At 45.5% G+C, this 22,150-nt stretch overlaps 1 protein-coding gene across 3 annotated transcripts in view; it reads right to left on the reverse strand.

Annotated features, from left to right (window-relative positions):
- LOC119654962 (poly(A) RNA polymerase GLD2-like) overlaps nt 1-16,842 on the reverse strand; it is a 39,634-nt gene extending 22,792 nt beyond the window's left edge. Inside the window, exons 1-7 of one of the 3 annotated variants that reach the window (XM_038060623.1) lie at nt 15,989-16,840; nt 8,602-8,720; nt 6,477-7,757; nt 6,146-6,419; nt 5,918-6,089; nt 5,717-5,860; nt 5,456-5,649 (exon numbers count right to left, since the gene is read on the reverse strand). In XM_038060623.1, the coding sequence (XP_037916551.1) occupies nt 5,456-5,649; nt 5,717-5,860; nt 5,918-6,089; nt 6,146-6,419; nt 6,477-7,717 (2,025 nt within the window). In that variant the 5' untranslated portion in view covers nt 7,718-7,757; nt 8,602-8,720; nt 15,989-16,840. Of the gene's footprint in view, nt 1-5,455; nt 5,650-5,716; nt 5,861-5,917; nt 6,090-6,145; nt 6,420-6,476; nt 8,721-15,988 lie in introns of all 3 variants that reach the window. The other 2 variants (XM_038060620.1, XM_038060621.1) reach the window with 2 other exon arrangements.
- Nucleotides 16,843-22,150: the final 5,308 nt, after the last annotated feature.

Below are 22,150 nucleotides of genomic sequence, written 5' to 3' on the forward strand. Positions count from 1 at the left end.
TTCACGGACCATAAGCCTCTCACGTATACTTTGAAACAAAAGCCCGACAAAGCGTTCCCCGGTTAGCTTCGACACCTGAGCTTTATAAGCCAGTTTACGTCAGACATCCAGCACGTGTCCGGCAAGGACAACATAGTTGATGACGCTTTGTCACGTGTCTCCAAGGTTAACATCCCCGCCGCACTCAACTTCTCCACTATCCCCAAGGCGCAGGAGGATGACGTAGTACTTCAGAGCCTCAAATCCAATCCCAAATAAAAAATTTCGGGAGCTGCCCATCTTCGGCTCGAAACTCTCTCTCTGCTGCGAAGTTTCGGAAAAGGGGCCCCGGCCATACATTCCAGCTAGCTTTCGCAAGGAAGTGTTCCAAGCGGGTTACGACTTAGCGCATCCAGGCATCAGGACAACAAATCGGCTAGTCACCGAGAAATAGTTCTGGTCCTCCATGAACAAGGATGTCAACTACTGTAAGTGAAGTGTAAAGCGACCAGTCATAAAAGGAAAGAAGTGGGCTCATTCCCACGCACTACCAAGCCGTTCCACACTATATACCTCGCACGGTTTCAAGTATTGCCTCACAATCATCGACAGGTTTACGCGGTGCACTGAGGCAATACCTCTGAAGGACATTACGGCGCAATCTTGTGCCGAAGCTCTCTGTCGAGAGTGGATCCTTCGCTTTGGCGTCCCTGCAGTGGTCATCACTGACCAGGGAATGCAATTTGAGTCCAAATGCCAGCGGACTACGGCATACCACCCGCAATCTAATGGGATGCTAGAATGTTGGCACCGGACGCTGAAAGCCGCCAATATGGCACGCGACGATCCGTCCTGGACTCAAGTCTTGCCTCTCGTCCAACTCGGTCTACGAACAACCCGCCGAGAGGGATTTGCTGCCAGCCCCACAGAGCTGGTCTACAGGGAGAACCCAAGGCTCCCAAGTGACCCGGTCTTCGACAAGAGATCTCACAGAGTCGGGATTGGTGCGTCTGCTGAGGGACAATCTTCGACGCATCAAAGCCACACCTTCCATCCGACACTCGTCCGCACCTGTCTGTGCGCCAAAGGAACAAGACACGTGCACGCACGTCCTGATCAGGACGGATGCCGTCCGGAAGCCGCTGCAACTTCCATATGAAGGCCCGTACCGTGTTCTTGAGCATTTCTTCCAACTCGAGATCGGAGGACGCAAAAAGGCGGTCTCCCTATCCAGGCTGAAGCCGGTGTGCGCCCCAAAACAACGTCGCGCTCGCTCCGCGGAATGATGGAGAATTTAGTTCCGAGTTCGGTCGCTGAGAGCCCCAGGTTTCATCTGGGGGCGGAGTGATGTGGCGCAGCAGGATTAACAACATACTATCACTATCCACAAGAACGGAAAATCTGGCTTGACCTTTTCTTCGATACGTCTCTATCTTCGCTAACCGAGGTAAAGATTACAAATGTTTGCTTAGCAATTATGGTGTTAGTGAACAGACAAATTAAAAGGATGTGAACACCAAGCGAGCGGAATAACAATGTCAATAAAGCCCACAAGGGTGTGCAGTGTCCGCGAGTTAGCGACAGGAGCGGTATTCCATTCAATTCAATAATATGTAATAGTACCTTTATCCTCACATTTTTCTACCCGTTTAGTTTTCCCTCTTTATTCCACAATTTCCATTCCATCCTTTGTTTAAGTAAAGCACTTAATATTGCAATTAATTAATTTTGGCTTATTTTTTTAAAACAAAACAACAACTGGTCACTTTCCCTTAAATTTCATAGTTCAATTTCAATTAAACAATTTTAAATTCTATTTTTTTAGAAATGTCCAATAGTGCAAACCAGAATTGACCGGGCCAACCGTTCGTTGATTCTCATAAACTTCCTCATATTGCACATTATTGGGTGCAGGCAGGAGCATGACCTGCACACTCCAACACAATATGTACGTTGCTGCTGAGCTGAGCCCGACATGAACCGGGAACGAAAATTACCGGAACCGGCGGATCGAAACAGCTGGACTGGAGTTGATGGTGTGTCTCGAAGTGGCGGTGAATTCATTATATATAAACGTTGGAATTTTCAAAACTTGTTGAAGAATACCCAATACCGTGCATAAGTTGTATTTTTACATTAAACGTGAACAAAGAAAAGGAATACATTCCCATATATTTACTAGAAAGCGAGAAATTTAAGAGTTAGATAAGAAAAAGTATTTAATACCCTCTGGCTTGGCTATAGGACAGTTCTATTTCTTATTCATAAGCGTTTTACGCCCAGAGGATGCTCTCCTTTTCTTCATGAGAGTTGTTATTGCTCCGACATCGGCGGATTTTGATCCTCATACCAGGAACCTCGGACATGGCGGGAGCTTCAATGTTCGAAGTGGCACTGGATCGGAGGAGTCCAAACGATGTTGAAAGGATAGCAAAGTGCAAGCAATCGCAATCACATTTCTCACGAATCCGAACTTTACGATACACGATTTTAGTGTGCTGCTGTTCTTCTGCGTCAAGTGAGGCTGGAGGGAAAATCTGATAAGTCACAATCCTTTTTTGTGGGGAACATCAGATTGGTGGGAAATTAGTCAGCGTTGGAGTTTCGGATGGGCAACTTCAATTTGACGTTTTGATCTGAAATTGTCGGGTGTGTTATTGCTGCGGCTGCGATTGACCGATGGATGAATGCGTGTTTCTTCCGCGCGAAGTCTCATTTCACACATGCGGAGGCATCGATGCTAGTACACCGACGAAAGAGTGAAATTATTTCGGAGTTTTCCCGCGAACGTCGATCGTGCATGTTTACCGCGAAAGAAAAGATTGTGTTTTCTTAGTTCTTTATGTCAGGACGCACTAAGTAGTTTAAGTTATAGATAGGCTCTGAGGAATCGCCTCTCCGTATATAGATAGGCTCTGAGGAATTGGCACACTCAGATGAAGGCACTGACAAGGTGGTATGCCACTCTTCCATGAATATCGTAAAAAATTTTATTTATTTTGAGATCAATGCGATACAGACGTAGAACATCGATTAGCCCGCATACAGCATACGCTGGCGAAAGCCTTGGCATAATCGATATAGCAACTAAAGAGGTTTCCTTGGCCTCTAGTTGCTTTTCCTACAACTACCGAGTCGATAATGAGTTGCTCTTAGCACTCCTTGATCCGACTCGGCAGCCCTTCTGTTCCTCGGACAGAATGTTGTTGGTCTCGAGGAGTGCATTGCCCATTCCGCTAATAATGGACGTTATGAATTTATAGAGGCTTGGTAAGCAAGTAATCGGTCTTGTATCTGCGGAGTCCCGTACCGTGTCCTTCTTAGGAATAAGGTAGATGTCCTGATTTATGCTGCCTGCCAACCGACCATGTATACTGGTAAACTTTACGTACCAGAAGTTCTTCGAACTGTTTAAAGCTCGTCGAACTTTCTCTTCGGTAGCATCCGCAAAATTCATTCCAGACGTTGTGGCATGACGGTTGCCTTCGGCGGTGATCCACTCAGCATGCCGGGCGGGTAACCACCAAGGTCCACCTCGGTATTCTTTTGTTTTCGTTACCGAAAACTGTACTGTCTGGACGCTCTGTTGGGATTCGTTAAGAGATCTGAAAAAGCTCTGCTAGTTTCTCGCGTATTCTGGACACGTCTTGAGTGATTTCGCCATACCGTCGTAACCCACTCGATATGGCAGTAAGTTTCTACTTTAGTGTGTCCAGAATTTCAACTACCGATGGCTCACTGGGAATGGTACAGTTCCACTAAACCCTCTGCACTTTATTCTTCACTCGCCTGCTGGCATTGCCAGAGCTGAATTGAGTTAACCTAGCAATGGCCTGCCTTAGTGAGTCACGCCGACGTTTCAGACGAATTTTCCATGGTGGATCTCTTCGGTCACTCAAACCAAAACAAGAAAGCGAATCTTCTGACCCTGCAATCTGACAACCGTAACTGCACCACAATACACAAGTGCTTGTAGTTACAGCAGCGATATATCAGCACACATTCAAGATGCAATCTTATCATTGATTTGAGATAGAATTCTCGCAGTTGGCCTATGCAAAGGATCCTTTTCCGAAAATTCTACACACGCTCTTTAGAATTCGTCCGAAACTCAGTGGACATTCTTGCCGGACAGCGGAGAAGTGTACTTCGGCGAATACTGAAACGCTGGACGAACCTCTGTTGCAACAAGGGGTGGTAAGATGTTGTATCCACCCCCGCCGTTATTTCATAGTAGGAGCGGATGATTAAGAGATTCATTCAGATTCAGTAGCAGCAGGCGGAGCAATGCTCCTGCTTATCATGGCGTCTAGACGTCGAACCACCACACGATTAGCGGTTTCGACGCCGTGCCGTTTTTAGTAGTGCATTTTATACCTAACTGCCAGGTGTGGTGATAGCTTCCTGCACTTTCCTCACCTAGCCCTTGGGACGCTCCGATAGTGTACAACCATTCAGGCTAAAGCTATCCATCCCTCCTCCTTTCACAACCGGGCTTGGCTTTTTCTTTTTTATTCTTGTCCTTATTTTTATTTTTAAGTTTCTATTCTTATTTTATTTACTGCTCAGAATTAAATCTTCTCCTCATTTTTGAATTACATATGAGAATGAATCCGAATTGATTTCCCTTTTAATTTGAGGACCTCCTTTTTCCCTACTCCTCTTTAACACCGCAAAACTGTTAAAAATAGATATCCTCCAATGTCAAGGTAAGTTGGAAACCTCAAAGGTCACGTCTCACAATACATCTGAGGCAGGGGAGACATTGATCAAGGATGTGATCGGTCGTGGATCCTCCTTTTCGATCGCGGCATTCGGGTCCAGAGTTTTACGGCTCCACGCACGCGGTCGAGCCGTCCTTTTTCTTTTATTTTTTTCATTTCCAAATTTAGCTTGCGTGCTATTTATTTCGATAGGTTCACGGGAATCCCCGTGTTTGGGCACTTTTTTTCTATTTTTCAGAATCCGGTGCGGACCCACGTGCCGCAAGACATGTGAACCTAAGTTTCCAAAGAATCTCCCAAACATGACGGAGCGCTTCGATGGAGCTTCAATATTTGCAGGTTTATGGGTTAGCTCTCCCCTCTTGGTTGTCTTTGGCTACTAAGGATGATCGTTTAACCATCCACAATCAAGATTTAGTGATTACAAACTGTTGCTGAGGAAAACAAGAATAAGAGCTTGATTGGAATGAGTCCCAAGTTAGTGCTGACAGTCACTGCTCCCCATTTGCAGACCTGCAGTGTCAATTTCCGGTCGTTTTCTCATTTGGAGATATAATACTGCCTTCACATTTCAGGATGTAACTCGATGTACATCTCCATCCTAAGAGCTTATTAAAACCCATTCCCAGTCCCCCCAACTTAGGTTCTATCGCACCAGAGCGAATTTACGCCCCTGTAGCATGCGAACTTTTAGGAACAATTGACTGGACCAACAAAACCGCAAATAAAAATTTGAAAACTTCTCAACTCACCAATATATGAAATTTCTCCGGATACATCTCATGTAAACACGGCAAAACGGGTGGATCTACAGCATACTGTAAGAAATGAATAACCATCAAGGCTAGTGAGTAGCTCGATATTGTCATATTTTTGGCGTTGTTTATATTGTGACACTGGGCCCATAGTTTGGCTACCAGAACCAAGGGACGCAATCGCCAATCCACTGAAAAGACGAACACAAATAATAAATTATATCAATTTGCAATCCTTGAGGTAATCTATAAACTTACGCTGCGCATAGCAATGTAACAGGTGCGTATTACGAATGCCTACACAATTGTTAAAGTTCAAGTCAACCTCCAAATTGTGCATGGAATCGCGAAACCTTAGGATGGGCACTTTTGCTTCAATCAAATTGAATTGTTCGAAAACGCCTGCACAATGCAAAACAGAATGATCTAATGATTCGAACGGCAACAAACCAACTTTACCTGTGGATTCTAAATAGTCCTTCAATCGATTCAAATTTAACACGGATTCCATGCGAGCATCCATTCCCGTATTTGTTCGCGATACGAGGCACATATCAACGTCGGATGTATCAGCACCAAATCCGGATATAGTTGAACCCACTAAATAAAGGCCATAGCGCGGATGTGCTTTCTGAAAAGAAATTCATTTCGTTGAGTCCCTAGTGACGCTACCAAAATAACACTCACTTTTATAGTTACATATAAATACCGCCACAAGTACATTTTCCGTCTGTACGTCTCTTCACGCTGCTGTGACATCATGAATTTATCCCAGATCGCTTGTGACAATTGATCCCATTTTGTACCATTCAGAAGAGTCTCAGGACTTTCTTTAATTTCAACCAGGTGGGCACGGGCTAAGAATCGATCAGGAGGCGTAAACATGTTTTCGTGAAATGTATGAGCCCGAAAATTCGGATAGATATTACGACGCCCCCGATACGATCGATTATGTGACTGGCTGTAATGCAGAAGTCAATGTAAAGCATGAAATTGTGGAAGAAAAAGGGGGAACCACTACCTCCGCTTTTGTGAAAAGTTTCCTTCGCCCAAATACTGACTGCCACCTTCTGAAGATCCTGATCCGCTCGTGCTGTATAGACTATGCGGACTGTAGGTAGAATTTACAGCTGAATTCCAGAATGTTAGGTTCTGATGCGAACCATAGTAGTGAGCGTGGTTTTTAAGACCATCTTCTGAGAGAGCCGACAAATTGATAAGTGGAGGCATTTCCCCCAATTGGAAATTTGGAGAAACTGTCATCGCCTTCGCTGTCGGTCTGTAGGCAAATTCGTTATGTCGATAGCTTGAATGCGACGAGTCTGATTCGTAACCATTCATAGCACCGTTTGTGTTGTTCATATCAATTGACGGAGCCGACGTCGCAATCAAACTATTTCCTTGATCTGCTGATCCATTGGATTGCATAATGGCAGCGTTGCAGTCTTGTAGATTTTGCGGTGCCTTATAAAGGGACGGACTTTCCGATTTCGGGCTAGGGGTGGGTGATCTGCTATTGCCAATTATTCGGCCTGAGTCGGTGTGAACATATGTGAGATTCCGTAGGTTCTGTTGATTTCGAGTGCGTGGTAAAGTTTGTGGACTACCTAAGTTACTTGTCGAGACGCTTCCGTACTTGTTCATATTCATATTGCAGCACTTTTTCAAGTTCAGCTGGTTCAGTCCTCCCCAGCTCTTTTTCTGCACTTGATTCCGGTTGTAGCCGTTGAAAGTATGTCCGCTATTAATGCCGCTTCCGCCTCCCATCGAATGGTACTGTATATGAGCATTATAGCTGCGATTACCATGGTTCGGGTAGTTATGGGGGGCTTGATATCCGTAAGCATTCCGATATGAAAATGAAGGACTAGTCGGTATGGAAAGGGAAGCGTTCCGAGGGTTTGCACTCAACGAGCCAGATGAGTTGAAACTAATATAGTCTTTGTAATTTGATTTCGGATGGCTACCGTTTATATTGGGGGCTCCTGCGGTGGCGCTTGTCACCGAGGGCGCAGTGTCCTCCTGATTACTGTAGCCACCACCGCATCGATGTGAGCTGGAATTAACGAATTGGCTGGTATGCCGTGACGGCGACGCTGAGGGTAGGTAAGCGCGATTCGTGCCCGCAGTCATTTGTACGCCTACTGAGTGCAGAAAGTCTAAAGTATATGAAGCTGGCGATGTGGGAGGCGGGGCGGATGATGATGTGGCCACTGATGTAAGAGTTTGAGTTGTCTTTGGTGTGTTATTCATAACCATTGAATCTTGCTCCTCCTTTTCCGTTTGTCTCGCGGAACAGCTAATTAGATACTCGTTAATCTTCGTGAGCGAGGCTTTTGTTCGGGGCGGCGTCAGTTTGAATTTATTGTTAATATTAATATTGTTATTGTCTAAAATATTGTTATTGATACTGATACTGTTATTATTGTTAGTACTGAGGGACTTGATTTTGTTCTGGGATATATTCTGGTTCTTGCTGGCGTTGTTGTTGTTGTTGTTCAATATTATCTTCTCGCAACTCGCAATATTAAACTTGTTAGCCTTCTTCAGATGTTTACTACCGCTACTGTGCTTATTATTACCACCGCTGTGTTTGCTATGGTGACTACCGTACCGATTGTGATGAGTGTAATTACTAAACTTGCCACTGGTATTACTGCCGCCGAATTTTTGTTCATTTATCGAGGAGAATTGACTCTTGATTTGCTTCAAATCGACAAGTGACGATGGTGATGATGATGACAATACTTCACGATTGCAGCCGCCGTCCTTGCTTTTGCTGGTAACTGATATAATTTTTATATCAGAAGAGAACATTTCGTGGCGATATGTGATGCCTTAATATGTTAAACTGAACAGTAACAACAATTGCGAACTTTTAGCTTAAATAAAAGTAGTCGTGTGTGTCTATGAGCCTGAATCCGTTTTAAGCCCTACCAATTTGTAACGTTTCATCTAACGAGTGCTAGTTGTTATTGTGATTGCAACATGCAGCAAATTGTCGAGTGAAAACTGTATCGGAAGAGATTAGAAGCGAAAGCGAAGCCCTTTACCTATCAACAGTATCCCATACGCCGCATATTTGTGTTGTTCTCGTGGTTCTGGTTATTTACTTTTGGTTGAAGAAATTAAAAAATACGAACTTGCATTGTTTCCATTTCGATGTTGTGGCACGATCTGTGTATGTTCTTGATTGAGATTAGTTAGGAAAGCACTTTTTATCACAGCATTAGATACGGCTTTTTTCGATATGCTAGTTCACCTGAAAGAAGAGAGAAACACTGATCAGTGGCAGATGCAATGATTTTTCAAGTGAGTTAATTTTATAAGCTTTTTAATGGATGATATGAGAACTCCTGAATCCATCATAAACTTATTGACGGACCGAACCAATTGTCCCATTGTTTCTGGTCTTCGAACCACTGGCTTTTTGGTGGTACTCAAATTTGTAAAAAAAAATATAGACGACTTGCGGTTTCATCCAGGGCAGCCGCAATTTCTCAGACGCTGGATTACTTCTGACTTGGGAGCAGCGTGACCGAAGCAGTTATCAGGTGTTTACCCCTTTATATACAATCTTCCTTCTGATCACAAGGGGTCTTCGTCAAGCCTTATCAGAGGACTAAGCTTCGTGAAAATTTCCGGCCCGCCAGCCTGCCTCGCCGAACTTAAATGATTCCGACAACTTTACACTTTTTTATCAAAATGTAAGAGATCTAAGGACCAAGCTGTCGGATTTCAAACTGTCTGCTTTAGCGTTCCAACATCATGTCATTTGCATTTCTAAAACCGGGCTGGACGACAGGATTTCAGATTCCGAGCTGTTCGAAGGTTACTCTGTCTTTCGTTGTGACAGAGACTGCGCTGCACCTGGCAAGACAATTGGCGGAGTTGCCCTAATAGATGTTAAGTCCCCTCTCCGTGCCGAAATCATTTTTTCCTCGATTACGATACGATTCTGTCACCATACGAGTCATTCCGCTAAACGTATGCCTGTTTATCATATCGTGTGTATATTTTACCTGCCTCAGCCCGCCTTCTCTGTACGAGGATTTCTTCGACAGATTATCAGACGTCTTAATCGTTTTGTTTCCCTCACTTCCTTTCATCCTCTGTGGCGACTTTAATCTTCCCATGCTCTCCTGGTCTTCCCTCCCTCCCTAAAAACTCCACCCACCCTTCCCTTCATCTATCCACTTTCATGTACACCTGGTTAACCTTTTTAGAAACCACTTAGATCGCACTCTTGGCCTGTCTTCTCTAACCTTCCTGTGCGTTGCCTTTTTCAATCCCTTTATGCCCCCTCCCCCTAAGCTCGCTTAGTTTTTTTCAAATGTATACGTTCCTCGGTCAAATCCTTAATACGTAAGTCCCAAAATCATTGTTCAAGACTCACTAAAGCGCGGAGACCTCAAACCTTGCAAATCCCACATTCACAACAACTCCCGCTGTCCTGCCCTCAATCCCCTCCTTCCAATAAATTTCTGGCTCCTCAGCTAACTTCCCCCAACTATCTTGTGATTTACTCTGCCGATACTTTTCCTCAATCTATGTTCCCCATCCTTCCCCCGAATCTCTTCGGATAGTTGATGTAGCCTGCCCCGCATCGCCTACCATTCCCCTTCTTACCCCCCTCCTTGTCGAGTACCTCATTGGCAAACTTGATGCCAATGGCTACGATGGTCTTCCAAACCTCTTTTTGCTCAAAACTTGTAAGTCCATCTCCCTTCCTCTATCTCTTATTTTCAACAAAAGCCTCGAAGAGAATCATTTTCCCGGTTTGTGGAAAGAGGTTCTCATCATCCCCATACACAATCGTACGCTTGCCGAGAATTACCGTCCCAATCACCTCCTGTCCTGAAATCCTGGAAAGATATGTCAGCGACTGGTTGTCCGCCCACTTTGGCCACCACATAGTGAAAGTTCGCAGGTCCACTGCCTACAACCTGTTTGACTTTACGAACTTTGTCGCCAAATGTCTAAATTCACGGCAAGGAGTACATACCATTTACACTGACTTCGCTAAAGCCTTCGACACTGTAAATCACAAGATACTTCTATCCAAACCCTCGTCTCTAAGCGTTCCCACACCATGTTCTATGGCTTTCCTCTTACCTTTCCAACCTGCCGCGTCTCTTTTGACGGCTGCACTTCCCGCTCCTTCTCCCCCTCCTGCGCCGTTCCATAAGTATCTATTCTGGGCCCTTTGACAACAGTAACATTAAAAGATATATAAATTTTTGGAACTTTCATTGCCTCGTCATGGTTTGAGTGTGCGTTTATTTTTTACTGAAAGCAAACGCGGGAGTCATCCTGTGGAAATTTTTTTCACGCCCAAAGTCCAAAGAACTGTATCCTACCTGTGCGTTCAACTATTTCTCGCCCTTTGATTCGTTGATCACTTAAAGCCATATCCTGGATTTCATCAATCATTTTGGGATTGCGGAACTACTGACGCAATACACGCTGCGCGGTCACTCATGGAGAAACATCGTGAGAAGCATCGGCCTCTTTACATTGCGTTTCTGGATCTGAAGAAAGCGTTTGACCGTGTGCCACACGAACCCATCTGGAATGCTCTACGACAACACTTAGTGCCAGAAGAACTCGTGCGCTGGGCTCAATTGCTCTATCACGATCCGAAAAGTAAAGTTGGAAGTATGGCGGGTGTATCAAAACCGCTTCGTGTCTCCGTTGGTGTTCATCAAGGAGGCGTCCTCTCACCACTCCTCTTTGTTGTTGTTATGGTCACTGTCACACGGGATATCCAACATCCAGCGCCCTACACACTGCTTTATGCAGATGATGTTTTCCTAGCATCTGATAACAAAAATGATCTCGAGCAACTTGTGCAAAAATGGAATGATCGCCTCATGCAACACGGTCTCAGATTGAATCTAAACAAAACTGAATTTTTGACGACCGATCCCCATAAAACAGGCACAATCACTGTTAGCGGCAGTGATCTGCCCAGAACTGAGCGATTTAAATACCTCGGGTCAACGTTATCAGCCAATGGAGATGAAGTGGCGTTCCACAACTGGTGTTCTCTGTGATCGACATATTAACGACCATCTTAAATCTAAAATTTACCGCAATGTCGTTCGTCCTGTCGCTCTCTATGGTTCTGAGTGTTGGCCACCTTAAAAAGATAATGAACGACGTCTTGCCGTAAAGGAGATGAAAATGTTACGTTGAACTAGTGGCGTCACTCGTTTAGATCACATCCGAAATGAAGTGCTCAGAGGTGGCGGTGAGGAAGACGCGACATCGGCCAAACCAAAACCAAGTGACCGAGGAGAACCTCCATAGCGGCGGCACCGGGAGACGCTGTACTCACTTTGGCTTGCCGGCCGTGATGTATTAGGCGAATGCTTCAAAGGTCTAATCAGGGCAATCAGACCCGAGTCTGCACGGGGACTCATCTGAAGTGGCAAATTGGTCACGAAACCTTACCAGGGGTATACTGGTGCCATGCGAACCGGGATAGCTCCTGAACTCTCATACTTCGGGTGAACTCCCGTTGTGAGTACAGCTCGCGCTATTTGCGGTAGGCCCCCTAGTGGGAGTTTCATGGGGGTTGTGGTTATGCTCAAGCGAGGAGAGACCTTCGGGCCTCGGCGTGGTATTGCGTTTTAACGCGAGTGCTGTACTCCTTAGTTCGGTAGAGATTTAGGTAGGTCTTGCATCCACTAGTATGAATGCTAAGCCATGCACTTGGTATAGACTGGTACAAGGGTAGTTCAATAAGTTCTTAGAATGACCAACTGATGGCGCCCGAATCGCCCTAAATCATCTGTTTTTAGTCAGCGCCACTTCCGACTAGATATATTGTGCAGTAACAGTCCACATCTTCTGAGTTTATGTGTTTTTATAATCAATTGAAAAAAAAAAAAAATGGTTGTCAAAAAAAAAAAAAAAAATGGAAAAAAACGAGTTCAGAGCGGTAATAAAACATTTTCATTTAAAGGGCTTAATTCCATATGAGATAAAAAATGAATTAGACTCGGTTCATAGCACATCTGCCCCCGCCTTAGCAACAGTTCATAATTGGGTAAATGAATTTAAGCGTGGTCGTAAATCAACAAGTGGCGAACCACGTTTAGGAAGGCCCGTAGAAGTGACTACTCCCGAAATCATCAATAAAATCCACGATATGTTGTTGAAGGATAGAAGATTAAAAGTGCGCGAGTTAGCTGTGGCCACAAGGATATCAATAGATACAGTTTTTTCAATTATACATGAAAAATTAGGCATGAGAAAGCTATCAGCAAGATGGGTGACGCGTTTGCTCTCAGCTGAGAATAAACGAAATAGAGTGGTCACCTCTGAGGCTCTTTTAGCGCGCATAAGTCGGAATCCTGAGGAATTTTTTCGTCGGTTTGTGACTGTGGATGAAACATGGATACACCACTACATTCCTGAGACGAAGAAACAGTCAAAATAGTGGATCGGCACGGGTGAACCAGCTCCAAAAAAGGCGAAGACCGTAAAGTCAGCTGGTAAGGTTATGGCTCCAGTTTTTTGAGATGTCCGTGGAATTATCCTTATTGACTACTTAGAAAAGGGTAAAACAATTACTGGTGAGTATTATGCATCATTATTAGGGCAGCTGAAAGAAGAAATTAAAAAAAAAAACTACCACATTTGGCGAAAAAAAAAAATCTTTTTCATCACGACAACGCCCGAGTTCACGCGTGCTTCGTTTCAATGGCTAAAATTGAAGAATTAAAATTTCAATAAGTCGAACAACCACCGTATTCACTAGATTTAGCCTTGACTTTTTCTTATTTCCAAACTTGAAAAAATGACTCGGGGGACAGAGATTTACGGACAACGAAGACGTCATTGTCTCTGTAAGTGCTTGTTTTGAGGAACTTTCGAAAACACACTTTTCTGAAGGATTAAAGAAACTTGAAAAACGATTGACCAAGTGTATAGAGCTCCAAGGAAATTATGTTGAAAAATAAAAAAAAATTTACTCAAAAAAATTGTTTTTACACTTTATTCTAAATAATTCTTGTCTCAGCGGAGCTTTGATTGTGGTCACAAAAGCAATCCGTGTTCTAAGAATACCGTGGGATTAAGTCTTCCAGACAGGTGCTCTCGTAAAACCCTCAAGGACTTAACATCCGAAATGAGGATATCCGCGATCGTTATGGGGTTGCACCGATCGTGGAAAAGTTGCGAGAGGCGTCTTCGATAGTATGGTCATGTAATTCGTGCTAACATAAGCTCAAAAGGCTGGCTTGCGTGTATATCAGTGGGGCAATGAGGACATGCCCAACGGCATCCCTGGAGGTCCTTTTGGGATTAATCCCTCTCCATCTGCACATACAGATGCAGGCAAGGAGATCAATATTCAGGATGGCCGGTAGTATGAGTGAGGCGGGGAGCTGCCTAAATTGAAGGAAGATTGATATCCTTTCTAGGCGGTATCCCGAATTACTGATACCGAGGGACAACATGACAACGAGGTTTCACTTCGATAAGAAGCTAGCTATTCTCACCGATAGCCAAGCAGCGATCAAGGCACTTAGGTCCAACCAGGTGAACTCTAAACTGGTATGGGAATACCTTGAGAGACTGAATACACTCGGCTCGTCCAACAAGGTCTGGATACAATGAGGCAGCGGATGAACTAGCCAAGAAGGGAGCAGGGATGCCTTTACACGGGCCAGAACCCTTCTGTGGAATCGGCTATGAATCTAAGAAACGAAGAGAAACGGTTGAGAGAACTATATTGAGCGGGCCTTCCAGGGATGGAGCAGTCCAGGGTGCTTATTGAGGGATACGAACCCATACGTACAAAGGATTGCTTAAACCGCACCAAAAAGAACCTCCGAATCATAGTGGGAATTCTCACTGGTCATTGTCGGCTGAACTATCACCTAGGGAAGCTAGAGATATCCACGGACACTGCCTGCAGGTTTTGTGAGGAGGAGGACGAAACCTCTATGCACGTCCTGGGACAGTGTCCGGCACTTGTACAAAGTAGGTCGATACATCTGGGAGAACACTTAATACCAGATGCAAAGTTGAAAGATCTGGAAATAAGGTTCCTGACGGTTATAGGCTTGCTTGAGATACTATGATCAACTGGTACACTATAACCAGTAAAAGGGGCACAATAGTTCTTCAAGGACGCGGTGCGACTTTCCCTTAACAGAATAATAATAATTCGTGCTAACGAGAATTCAGTTGTCAAGATTGGTCTGAACATCGAAGTCGATGGTGAACGACCAAAAGGCAGGCTGAAACAACATTGGCTTGATACGCTGGATGGGGATTTAAAAGCCTCAAGATTGCACCCAGATCAGGCATTCGATAGAGCCAAATGGCGAAACCGATCACGACGAGCCGGCCCCCCTTGTGAACGGGAAAAAGGCTGAAGAAAAAGAAAATTAATCGTTTCGGGAGTAACTTCTTCCACCAGACGCCTTTTGGGGATCTACGGTCAAAACCGGGGTGTCTGGAGTTCCTTATTAAGGTAGGCCTAGACCGGATACCAGTTGTTGCGCTGTTGATGATGATGAATCAAATGTCAAAGGTCATCTCGCATATTAGACCAATATTTGGCTCTCTTTTGCAAAAGGGTGTACCTAGATAAGCATAGAGTTGGCCTTGGTTCTCAGATCATGCAGTTCCTGCTTTATATAAAGCAAGTTTATCGGAGAGTGGTGGACGGAAATTTGCAGGACCTCCTTAAATTGAATGAGATAAGTTCGCCGACATTCTCTCCGGGAAAGGAGAAACCTGCGAAGCGACCAAGCCTGAATGAATGCCGCAGAAGACATTGACAGGTCGGTGGCGTAGGCCAGGACGCCAGACAGCTTTTAAGAATATCGAATTGGACCTCGACACAAAACCGACATATCTAGAGTTCCTTATTAAGGCAAGCCTAGGCCGGATACCGGTTGTTACGCCGTTGATGATGACGATCCTATTCACTATCGCTGGACCCTGGACAAATGTAAAAGAACTCGCTTCATCGATGGGCATCGGGATGAGCTAACATTGTAGACTGTTCTGATTGGATCCCAACTAGGGCTCTACTAGAAATTTCTAGGCAATGCCCCTCGAATATTTCATGGAGTAGAAGGAAACTCAGTAACGAACCAGGCGCTGTTAACCTCCTGCCCGACCTAATAACGGGGCTTCATCCATTAAGTCCATCATAGCACTCACCACGTCACGTTCACCGTTCCACAAGGATCGTAATCGTTCGCAAAGCACAGTCGATGCACAAACATTTACCTCCAGAAATATCTGAACGTCAGCTCGTCCGCTATAGGAGAAACTCGCCCCAAGTGTCCCTTCCGGACCCTACCCCGCACAAAACAAGAGACAAGTGAATTGGGCGCCAAATAACGGACCGTCCGCTGGATGAAGCAATTGACCGGCCGGCGAAATTCTGGTTTTACCAGAAAAGGGCTGACACAGGATGGGAGTATAGCAAACAATCCGCGGATGGGCTGGCCCCCATAGGAGCCTCCGCCAGCTCCGATCACAGCCGGGAAGGGTACTCACCTGTAAACAACTGTTTCCTACGCGACGTTTGACAGAAACATAACCAAACCGTCCATTGTCGACGCTTCGCTGCTTTTCGGCCGGACCGTTGCGACGGGTACAAAAAGACGATCCCTGCCGCTGCCGGGGTTGGATGGATGTCGGCCGGACAGCTCCTGCTATCAGTTGCGTCCCGGCTCGGGCTGGCGCGAATGCGAGCGGCAGTCGCGGGTGATTCTGTTCGCCGGGGCGGAGGCTCTAACTTGAGGTCCTTGGGCTACTGCTGATCGTTGCCGCGGCTACTCCTGTCCCTGCTGCGTGGCTCTGCCTGGCGTTTCCTTCCCGTCAGATGTCCTGTGAGTTCCCAGTCCCGCAATTCGATTAACTTGACCGGCCGCCTGACTGCCAGTTGGCTACCTGTCCACCGAAAATTCTAAACACAACACAAAACTCGTCTAAATTCGTCTCTCGCTCGTTTTTTCCTCTCCACACATCTACATCGTGCTCACTTCACCGCACAGCCGGTAACCCGTTACCGATGGCACACGTTGTCTTCCCTTTCTGTCGCTGGGCCGAGACGCAGTGTGGCTGTGTGTGTGGCTCGTGGTCGGCTTCGCTTGCCGTTAAGACTAGTTCCTTCCCTTTTCAACGTACACAATCAGGCGACGCTTGTGCCATAGCGCGGTTGCTGTTGGAGCGAGACAACTCTGGATCGGATGCAATGCAGTACGGAAGGATTGTTGTTGTTTCTTCTGTGACGACGACTCTCGCGAAATGTCAAAGAAAATTCTTATCCGGAATGCGCGCGGACTCTTGGCTTAAAATTGGTCGTTGGATTGGATAAAAATGATTTTTGACAATCGAAGGACATCTACTGGTCAAGACCAGACACGACACTCGAACGTTATGAACGAAAGCGCGAGTACGGAGAGAACGAACAAAAATTAAAACGAAAATACGATTATTTTCGTTTTGCGATCAGCAAAATGACGATCAGATCCAAGGTGGGTCGATCCGCCTTTTTGTAGTGCTCTCGTGACAGGGGCAATGCGGTTGGGGGTTGTGTCGAGTATGCAAATGGTGTGTGCGAATATGTTTAGTAAAACCTTTCCCATTGTAATAAATTCGATCTCTCAGGGTCGCCAAGGAATAAGTTCTGTTTCTTGGTTACAGAAGAATGTTTGCTAAGAATACAGTGCAGGTAAAAATGATAAGACACCCCATGTTTTCCATAATAATGCTAAGTGCGAACTGACACACTTGATGTACCTAGATGACATCAAGCTGTATGCTGGTACTGACAACCATCTTAGAAGTCTGTTGCGAATAATAGACATGTTCAGCCGTGATATTCGGATGGATACAAGTGTCGAATTCAAGCCACCCGCAAAGGTCGTCACGAGCCGCATGCCGGACATAGCATTGGTGACCTCCACATTGAAGCTATGACCGAGACAGACTTCTACAAGTACCTAGGAATTCTGCAAGGAACCCATGCTCGAGTTGGTGATCTGAAGGAAGCTCTGCTGTCCGAATTCCTGCGACGTGTAGAGCTGGTGCTGAAATCGCATCTCTCGGGGAAGAATAAAATAAGCGCGTTGAATGTATTCGCTATCCCTTCACTGGCTTATGCATTCGGAATATTGCCGTGGACGAAGACCGACCTGGAAAACGTCCAGCGGCGGATACGGACAACAATGTCCAAATTCCGAATGCACCACCCAAAGTCTGCCGTGGAGCGGATAAACCTGCCTCGTGACATCGGAGGTAGGGGCATGGTTGACGTGGCGGCACAACATCATCGCCAAGTCGACTCGCTGCGCGCTTATTTTTACAGCAAAGAGCACACGAGCCCCTTGCATGCGGCTGTCTGTAAGGCAGACTGTGGACTGACTCCACTTAACTTGAAGGATCGATCTTTCAATCCTCTGAGTGGGGTGAAGTCGGACCAAGAGCGGATCGATGAATGGAAGTCGAAGGCAATGCACGGTGAACACGTGAATTGTCTTTGGCAGCCATTTGTCGATTTGCATCTGTCGAACAGATGGCTGTGTGCTGGGGAGCTCTTTGCTGAGACGGAGGGGTTCATGTGTGCCATTCAGGATGGCGTGCTCGTCACCCGAGCCTATAAAAAGCTCATCATGAAAGAACGGGTGGAGAACGACCAGTGCAGAATGTGTGGACCATCTCATTTCTGGCTGTACTGTTATGGTACCGGTGCAATACATCACCAGGCATAATGCTATATGTAAGGTTATCCATCAAAACCTGGGCTGATCACGGGAACATGTCCGGTTTACCGATATGAGCCGCAAGCAGTACTTGATAGTTCTGCTTACAGCATGTATTGGGACCGGCAAGTTCTGACTGATCGCCATACCGCACACAACAAGCCTGACGTACCGTTAGTTGACAAGACGGGTCGCTCCGCGTATATTATTGATGTTGCTATCCCCCATAATAGCAACATTGAACGGAAATACAAGGAGAAGAAGGTGAACTATGAGCCATTGGCTCGGGAATTCAAAGAAATTTGGCGTCTCGAGCGATTTTGGTGAGTGCCTCGGGCCGTCGTTTTTCCGCTATACCTTGCGTTTCCGACATCGTAGAGTGAAAATTCGTGCATTTCCTGAATTCGGGCCGCCTCCCCGTTCCAACGAGGTATCGCTCGAAGAAATCCGTCGATTTTGCATTTTTGCCAATTTTTACGACCCGGGGGTCGTGGAAATTTTCAATTTTCCTCGATTTTGGTGGATCCCTCGGGCCGTCGTTGTTCCGCTATATCTTGCGTTTCCGACATCGTAGAGTGAAAATTCTTGCGTTTCCGGAATCCAGGCCGCCAATTTTTACGACTCGGGGGTCGTCGAAATTTTCAATTTTTCTCGATTTTGGTGAGTCCCTCGGGCCGTCGTTTTTTCCGCTATATATTGCTTTTCCGACATCGTAGAGTGAAAATTCTTGCATTTCCTGAATCCGGTTCGCCTCCCCGTTCGAACGGGGTATCGCTCGAAGAAATCCGTCGATTTTGAATTTTTGCCAATTTTTACGACCCGGGGGTCGTGGAAATTTTCAATTTTCCTCGATTTTGGTGAGTCCCTCTGGCCGTCGTTTTTCCGCTATATTTTGCGTTTCCGACATCGTAGAGTGAAAATTCTTGCATTTCCTGAATCCGGGCCGCCTCCCCGTTCGAACGAGGTATCGCTCGAAGAAATCAGTCGATTTTGCATTTTTGCCAATTTCCACGACCCGGGGGTCGAGGAAATTTTCAATTTTCCTCGATTTTGGTGGGTCCCTCGGGCCGTCGTTTTTTCGCTATATCTTGCGTTTCCGACATCGTTGGGTGAAAGTTCTTGCATTTCCTGAAGCCGGGCCGCCTTGCCGTTCGAACGAGGTATCGCTTGAACCATAGCCTGTCTCCTTGATATAAACAAGGCTTTCAACTCCGTGTGGATATACGGACTCCCTTATCAGCTTTCTGAAGTCCTCCATTTCCATCCGCACTTCTGCAAACTTTTTTCTTGACGGGCGGAAACCCTAAGTCTAACTCCAAGAACACCTCTCTTCTTCCTATTCAAGTCTGGCTGGCATCCTTCAGGGGTCAGTCTTCACCGCTAACCTCTTCTCCCTGTTCACTGTAGTCCTACCTAAACCTACTTCACACCCAAATCCAATCCGAATCCTCCATTTCGCGGATGACCTCATCCTGTACACCTCCACCAGAAACATCCCGGCCGGCGAAGCCCGCCTGATTTCCTATTTGGATGAGCTCTACCGGTACTTCACCCGCTGAAAACTATTCCTGAATCGTAGAAATGCGAGCCTATCGTATTTTGCGGTAGCGCAAAGATGACCCCGAAAATAAAGAGCGTCATATGAACCCTATCTCTGAAATCCACAGCGCCGCAATCCCAACCGTAAAGGAAGTCACCTTGGGGTCTCAATGAGTTCCCGTTAATCCTACCTCCCAGATGTCACGAAAGCACTGAGCCGTGCAACTGGTGCCTTCAAATCCCTTTATCCAATCCTGAAATACAGCTTACAAGCAGCTTATCCGTCCTCTCCTCATGTTCGGTTCCATCTTGTGGTCCGGCAGTTCCCCTATCCAAATCGAACGACTCCGCCTCAAAGAACGCAGAATTTTACGCCACTGTTCCAACACCTACAAAAACGAAGACCGCTCCAAATACATCTCCAACCAGATCCTTTATGATTCCTGTCAAACGCCCCGCATCGACGCTGTCCTAACCCGTCATGCCCTGAAATTCTTCAACAATCTCCCGGGCCATGCATATTGAGATCACCGAAGAAAATCTTCTACGAACTCATCTGTTCTCTCAAAGCCTCCTATCGCTCCAGACCCGAAACCTCCTGTTCGACCCCGACGGTAGAGTAATCTTCTACTCCGGTAACTACTCCTCATCCCAATTTTCAAAACCCACCCATCCTCAGCGCCACTCCTAGCTTTCTTTCCTAAACTCCGTCCGCATGCTCCCCATCCCATTCCAATTCCTACTTCCTTCCCACGCTTTCCCGTTTTTATATAAAATGTAATGAGTGAAAGTTTTTTCAACTTTTCCTCCAAAATGTGTTGTTAAATTTCATAGAATACTTCACTAGTGATAAGTTAGGTTAATTTAGCTTGTTAGAGAAATAGGTTAATAAAAATGTTGTTTTTTCTGTCGTTACTTTCACACTGCTCGCAGGGCAGAGGTGAGGCAGCGTCTAATGAGTTGTCTCTGTCCTGAAAGAAACCATCAGTCAACTTTTTCCTTGGAAAACTTGGGTTTTTAACCCAAAAAAGAGAGGTCAAAGGACTACAAAAGATGAAGTTACTTTCCAAGTGGTCCGGTCTGTCATTAAGTGGATGCGGACCCAGTACTCCCAGCATTAGCAAAAAACTTGTTGATTTAAATTTGAATATTCAAACCTCAAAAGCGGCCAGGAAAATTATATCGACGTAACATCTTTCTCTGCCATAGATATTGCCCTTATAGACTTTTTGAGCTGGATCATCCTCATCCATGGGGATTAAGTGACCCGGTGAGTCGATTTCGTTGGCTACGGAATCGTCCATCCCCATAATCAGCAATTTTATAAAAAATTTTGCTTCTGTAAAACTTGAAGAGAAGAAACAATTTTGTTTCTTTTATACTTATTTCTCAATTTAAATATTTTTGAAATTACCACTTTTCAAACATTTATAACACGTCTTATACTGACCCAGGAATGACACGAAGACACATCATCATCATCAATGGCGCAACAACCGGTATCCGGTCTAGGCTTGCCTTAATAAGGAACTCCAGACATCCCGGTTTTGCGCCGAGGTCCACAAATTCGGTATCCCTAAAAGCTGTCTGTCATCCTGGCCTACGCCACCGCTCCATCTTAGGCAGGGTGGGCCTCGTCTTCTTTTTCTACCATAGATATTGCCCTTATAGACTTTCCGGCTGGGATCATCCTCATCCATACGGACTGGCGGAGGGCCAGGTTAAAGAGGACGCATAATAGGGTATCCCCTTATCGTAGACCGTTGTTGATGTCGAATGGTCTCGAAAGTGATCCTGCTGCTTTTATCTGGCCTCGCACATTGGTCAGGGTTAGCCTAGTCAGTCTTACTAATTTCGTCGGGATACCGAATTCTCTCATGGCCGTGTACAGTTTTACCCTGGCTATGCTATCATAGGCAACTTTAAAGTCGATGAATAGATAGTACAACTGGTGTCCATATTCCAACATTTTTTGCATCGCTTGCCGCAGAGAGAAAATCTGATCTGTTGCTAATTTGCCTGGAGTGAAGCCTCTTGGTATGGGCCAATGATATTCTGGGCGTTTGGGGCTATCCGGCCTAGCAAGATAGTGGAGAATATCTTATAGATGGTATTCAGCAACGTGATACCTCTGTAGTTGCTGCACTGTGTGATATCTCCCTTTTTATGTATGAGGCAGATAATGCGAAGACACATAGCAAACCAAAAGGATGAAATTTTAGAGGCAAGGATGCATCTTATTTTGTGGGTGCCATTTGAGTCACTTGCAGCGAAGATTTCGGGTAAAAAAAGGTAATGAATTTGAAAAGCTATATATGGCATCGTATGCGGTAAAGGGTTAAAAGAAAGAGCAAAAGAAGCTGATTCGTTTGGGATGGATTTTCAGAAAATTAATTTGAATTCACAATTGAAT

Source organism: Hermetia illucens, chromosome 4 (assembly GCF_905115235.1).
Source record: "Hermetia illucens chromosome 4, iHerIll2.2.curated.20191125, whole genome shotgun sequence".
NCBI lineage: Eukaryota > Metazoa > Arthropoda > Insecta > Diptera > Stratiomyidae > Hermetia > Hermetia illucens.